Source organism: Callospermophilus lateralis, chromosome X (assembly GCF_048772815.1).
Source record: "Callospermophilus lateralis isolate mCalLat2 chromosome X, mCalLat2.hap1, whole genome shotgun sequence".
In the NCBI taxonomy this organism is placed as follows: Eukaryota; Metazoa; Chordata; class Mammalia; order Rodentia; family Sciuridae; genus Callospermophilus; species Callospermophilus lateralis.
This window is the reverse complement of record NC_135325.1, coordinates 86,459,250-86,465,249: the sequence shown is the minus strand read 5'-3', so window position 1 is coordinate 86,465,249 and position 6,000 is coordinate 86,459,250. Positions and strand designations below refer to the sequence as shown.

General features: G+C 48.2%; 1 protein-coding gene across 4 annotated transcripts in view; it reads left to right on the top strand.

Annotated features, from left to right (window-relative positions):
* The first annotated feature begins 2,772 nt into the window (after positions 1 to 2,772).
* Positions 2,773 to 6,000, top strand: part of Tsc22d3 (TSC22 domain family member 3) — a 66,510-nt gene continuing 63,282 nt past the window's right edge. Inside the window, exons 1-2 of one of the 4 annotated variants that reach the window (XM_077106870.1) lie at positions 2,773 to 2,869; positions 3,464 to 3,875. In XM_077106870.1, coding sequence (XP_076962985.1) covers positions 3,556 to 3,875 — 320 coding nt within the window. In that variant the 5' untranslated portion in view covers positions 2,773 to 2,869; positions 3,464 to 3,555. Of the gene's footprint in view, positions 2,870 to 3,000; positions 3,097 to 3,166; positions 3,191 to 3,322; positions 3,344 to 3,463; positions 3,876 to 6,000 lie in introns of those variants that run through there. The other 3 variants (XM_077106871.1, XM_077106872.1, XM_077106873.1) reach the window with 3 other exon arrangements.

Genomic DNA, 6,000 nt, shown 5'->3' with positions numbered 1-6,000 from the left:
CTAGATTTTTCTATATCTCTATTATATTTTTTCTTGATCAGCCTAGATATGGTATGCAAAGCTGTACTGAATTATTAACAATGCTGCTTGAGAACAAGGACCACAACAAGGAAAATGTCAAGGGGACAAAATCTTGAATTTAATGGTGCCAAATGCCAAGAAGTAAATACTTCTACTGGGGCCTTTTCCCAAGGTTATGCACAAAGATAAGAGGACTCAGGCAAATATTAGAAGCAAAAGGTCTAGCAGTTCTCAAAACACAATTTAAGTAAACATTTATGGATCTAATATATTTTGTTATAACATTTAACATAAAATAATTATAAACAAGAGGAAAAATCATAAACACTGTAATTAAAAAACAATTCAGGGGGCTGGGGTTGTGGCTCAGTGGTAGAGCACTCACCTAGCACTGGCAAGGCCCTGGGTTCAATCCTCAGCACCACATAAAATAAATAAATAAAATAAAGGTATTGTATCCAACTACAACTAAAAAACAATAATTTAAAAAATTCAGGGGCTGGGGATGTGGCTCATGTGGTAGCGCGCTCACCTGGCATGTGTGCGGCCCGGGTTCGATCCTCAGCTACTACATACAAACAAAGATGTTGTGTCCATCGAAAACTAAAAAAAAATAAATATTAAAATTCTCTCTCTCTCTCTCTCTTAAAAAAAAATCCAGGGGGCTGGGGTGTGGCTCAAAGATAGAGCACTCGCTTAGCATGTGTGAAGCATATTTGATCCTCAGCACCACATAAAAATAAAGATATTGTGTCCACCTATAACTAGAAAATAAATACTTTTTTAAAAATTCAGTAGGCTAAAAGTCTACACAATGCAGATGAAATTTCATATTCTACTACTTCCTCTGGCTTTTACCCAAGAACATTAAAAAAAAAAAAAAGACAAGGAAGAAGAAAAAGGGAAAATAATTCATCTAAAGGATTGGCTTTTGAGGGAAGAAATGGAGACTTCTTAGCAGTCTGTGAGAAGAACACAGGGATCATACTCAGTTCTGCTGGTCTTGTCAGTGACCATCAATCATCCCTGACCTTAGAATCCTATCAGGAGCAGAGGTATACATTGTTTTTGGTTTTCTGGCCACTATACAGAGTACACCTTCCCCATTCTTATTTCCCTAAATTTGGGGACTCCAAATAAGACTCACAGGGCTTTAGGAACAGGAATTAATTTATTGACCACCGTTTGCTCTTAATCACAGGTGTAGGTTATGGCACCTGGAAGAAAATTCAAATCCATGAAATCCAATCTGCAGCTACTACAAAAAGATATGGTTCTGACCCTGACTGGGGTCCCTGTCTACAGATTTGCAATGGCGGGCTGGGCTGGGCACTCTCTTGGTGCAGGAGCTCTGCCTCCTCCTCCACCTCTTCCTCCTCCTCCAATGTCTGTTACTGAGAACCAAAGCACTGTGGATTCCACCAGGAGGCACCCCTGGCGTCTGCCAAACATCTAACTTGGTGACGAAGACATAGACTATTTCATGTCTAGAGCACAAGATGGCAGTATATACTGCTTTATTTCAAAAGTCATGGGCTTGTGAATGAATCGAGTGGAAAGGGGGTGGGGAGTGGGACTGAAATTGAAATCTATTTGAGTTTTATATGGAAACTGAACATTGCGAATATTTTTTAATTTTTCCAGGAACCAGTAATTTTTGAATCTTACACGTTCAATATATTTCAAGTCTCCAAGTCCTGAGACACCTTAGAAGCCTACCACTTGCCCACCCAGCACATCCCTACATCTCACAAAGCTGGGGTATGACCCAGGGCACCAGACTGCCCCCTCTCCACATATCTGCCCTTTCACTGTACCTCAGCACTGGATTCATCCTCTCAGATCCCTCCGCCGGCAGTTTCCGAACGCATTGCTTCCCCAGTGCCCCTCAGGCCCGTGAACATTTAATCACCACATCTCTGAAAAGGGTAAGAAGGCCGGAGATTTTCCAAGGTGGCAGGTAGGAGTGAGAAAAGATTGAGGAGAGCAAGTTTACAAAACAGAGGGAGATAAATGAGAGGAAAGAGGGGGTGCTGAAGTCAAGGAAGTGAGGGGGAAATTAAGGGAGCTGAAATAATTCAGAAAGAGAAAAAAGAGGAAAGGGGAAATGTAGAAGTGGAGAAAAGTGGAGAAAAAGAAATGAGAGAGACGGGAAAGAGAGGAACTGGGGTTGGAAGGGAGATAGAGGAAACAAACAGATAAAGAAAAACTAAAAGAGAAAAATTAGCGAAAAACTGGAAAGCGTGGAAGGTTCAAAGAAAGTATGTGACTGTGGAGAGGGAGAAGGGTTAGAGCAGAGGTAAGTCCGCTAGCCAGCTGGCGTTCCAGAAAAACAGGAGAGGTTATTCAAATAGGATTCAGGAGAGAGGGGAGAGAGTAAGGGGGGTGGGGGAGAAGACAAGTGAAGTGAGAAGAAAGGGACAGAAACTGAGGACGAGTTTGACCGTGCTTCTTTGAGTTTGGCTTAAGACATTTATTGAGTATCCCTGACGTGTGTCTGGCGCTCTCTGACTCTGCAGAGACGACCTGTTCTCCGCACCCCCCAAATAGGGTTTGTGGAGAGCGACGGTTGAAAGCCACGACACGCGGGGGCTCCCAAACGCGGCGTTTCTCCTGTAGGGGGACTCCTCCGCGGTGGGACTAGAAACATTTGCCCTCCCGCCAAGCTCCAGACCCGCTAGGCGGGGTGACAGGGGAGGCGCGGCGCTCTAGAAGGAGTGCTGGCAGATTTCTGGCGGAGGATGCGCCATGAGCGTTGAGGGAGCCCGAATCGAGGCGCTAGGCGCTCGGAGAAAGGGAGAGCCGGAACGGGTTCCATAGGAGTGCGAGCGGCTGCGTGGGCGCTAGGGTGAGGGCGGGGCGGGGCGAGGGGGCCAGACTGAGCCCGACCTGGAGCTAGCGCCTGCCAGGGAAGCGACGGCGGAGCGTGCTCCGCCGGCCCAGCTGGGGTCATTTACATGCTGTCATAGCCGGGTGCTGACTCCAAGGCGTGCGGCTGGCTCGCTCGCTCGCTTTCTCCGCTCCTGCCACCGCTCAGCCAGCACAGCCCAAGAGAGCCCAAGAGCCTGAGAGCCTGTGAGCCAGGGTGGGAGGGAGCAAGGAGGGAGGGAGCGAGGGCGCGCCCCGGTTCTCCCTCTTGCCCTGTTGCCCGCCCTTCCTGCCGCCACAGGTCCGCCCCGAGCCCTGCTCACACTTGGGAAACTTGGGACTGCGCTGGGGCCCGTGTGTGGCACCTCAGAGGGGGCGGCCCCGGCCACTAGAGGAGGAGGAGGAGGAGGAGGAGGAGGAGGAGGAAGTGAGCCCGAAGGATCCGCTCAGAGCTGTTTGTCCAGCTGTTTCTATTCGCACCCCTAGCAGTTACAACCAGAAGGGGGCCGAGCCTAGGGTGGCTGGCTTTGGGCGCTAATTTCCAACTCTTCTCCTCACAGCTTTTCTTTTCCAGGCACCCTGGAGTCCCCTAAGGCCAGCCCGGAGGGCGCGCACCTGCCAGCCGCCCCTGACCTCCAAGGCCAGGCGGCCCCCGAGCCTGAGAAGATGGCCCAGTCCAAGACCGACTGCCGTTCACCTGTCGGCCTCGATTGCTGCAACTGCTGCCTGGACCTGGCCCACCGGAGCGGGCTCCAGCGCGACAGTAGCGGGGAGAACAACAACCCGGGCAGCCCTACAGTGAGCAACTTTCGGCAGTTGCAGGAGAAGCTAATCTTTGAGAACCTCAACACTGACAAGCTCAACAGCATAATGCGGCAGGATTCGCTAGAGCCAGTGCTGCGGGACCCCTGCTACCTGATTAATGAGGGCATCTGCAACCGCAACATCGACCAAACCATGCTCTCCATCCTGCTCTTCTTCCACAGGTGGGTGGCTGGGCACACGGGTGGGTGCGAATCCAGGTTCACACCAGCCTCTGCTGGACCTTCACCTCTGACAAAAGGGGCAATCAGGAAGTTCATTAGGGGCACGGGGGAGATCAGGCTCACTGGCTTTGGTAACTGGACTTTGAGGCTATTTGGAATCCCACAGAACTCAGGGGAGGACTGGCAGGTGCGAATATTTTGAAGGGGCCTACAAAGGCTCACCAGGACATCTCTGGGGCCCAGAAGGTCTGCAGACCCCATAGGTATGGAGAGAGCTCTCAGTACCCATTTTCACAAGTGCATACATTTCCGCAGACCCCTTAGGACATTCTGCTGTGAGGTCCTCTTGGTATATGAGTTCTACCCTACCCAAAAGCCCATTTCTAAATGTACAAGCTTGGATTGAAACTGCAAGGGCTTTTAAATGACTGAGTGGCCCTAACTGGCAGTGAGGACAAGCAAAATGTCAAGACAAATTAGGCTGCAGCTGGTGGCAGAAGGTGGACAGTTGGGAATAAGAAAAACCAGAGACAGGTTAGGTTTTCTTGACACTCTGGATGGGGGGACTCCACCCCCTCCATGGATCACAGCCTTTGATTCCAAATGTAGGCAAAAGGAACCCCAGAGAGCACCCTAGGACATCTCCTTGAGTGCCTCAAGAATTGCATGTGGCAGTAAGGTGGATGAATCCATATCCATGCAAGCAGTGTTTGAGAGGGTAGGTTAGACTTTCTAGAAATCCTGTTGGGGAGGAAAGGAAGAGAGAGGAGAGGAGAGAAACACAGTGGGCATACCCAAGGCAGCTGTTGTCCCCCAATCTGAGATGATCTGGTAACAATGACTTAACAACTGAGGTCATTTTTTTTAAAATTTGTATTTGTTCTTTTATTTATACATGACAGGAGAGTCTATTTTGTCATATTTATACAAACATGGAGTATATGGTATTCTAATTATGATTCCAGTCTTGTAGACGTACACAATGTTGAGATTCACTATGCTGTATTCATATATATACTTAGGAAAGTTATGTGAGGTTCATTCCACTGTCTTTCCTGTTCCTGTTCCCACTCCCAATACAACTGAGCTAATTTCAAGACAAGGAAGGCAACTTTAGGAAACCTTGCCATGGGTTTGGCATTCTTAGTGGCAGGCTGTGTGTGTATGTACAGGGATGAATTTTATTCTTGCTCAATGACACAGGTTATGTAAGTGAAAGCCATCCCTGTTGTGCGAGACTGGATGGTAGTACAAGTTATGGTTCTACCTTTCTGTATGAGCCTGAACAAGTTGCCTTACCTCTCTGGTCTCTAAGGCTCCTTCTAGCTCTGAGGTTCTAGGTCATGGGTAGGTGGTGTGCACAGACAAAGTGATAAGAAATACTGAGCACTCACAAAATGCTTGGGTGCCTGTGAGGCTGAAAGGAGAAATTTTAAAAAACAATAGAGAAAGGCAGGAGCGACCCTCACTTAATGCTAAGATCAGTTTTGCCTCCCCTGTCCCAAGACAAATCCACCATCATCTCTCCCTCACTCTATTCCCAATGGTTCCAGAGGGGGACAAGCAAGGCTGCCAACTTCGTTAGTATCACTGTAACAAGTTGTGTTTCTCAGGCATTTGTGATGCCATTCAAGCCCTTTGTCATCTATTATTTCACTTTAGGTGTCAAATTATCTCATTTTCTAAAATAAACCAGGCCATGGATGGAACAGGTTTTGAGAGAATCTTCATTTCTGGTGAAAGATTACTGCAAGTATATTCATTCCACAGACGTTGAAACCCTGCAGAGCAAAATCCCTAACTGGCTCCTAAGGATCCACTCATCTCTGTTGGAGAGTGGCAGAGGGGGAGGGGTGGTGCAGAAACCTGGAATTGTGTCTGCAGCATTTGTGTTCTTTCAGCTGGGAGAGAAACTGCCCCTCCAGGGCTTTGGTAAAGCATGAAAGGGGGCACTTCCTCTGGTTCTGGGCCTAGGAGGATTGAATTTAAGTGAGCAAGGTGTGAAGTTGGGAGCCTGAGGATCAAAATTTTCACCTGTGCCACACCTCAGTGTGTCCTGGTTGTTTGGGTTTCTTGAATGGAAAGACCTCCTTTGTTATCCACATTATTGATGTTTGATTCTTGG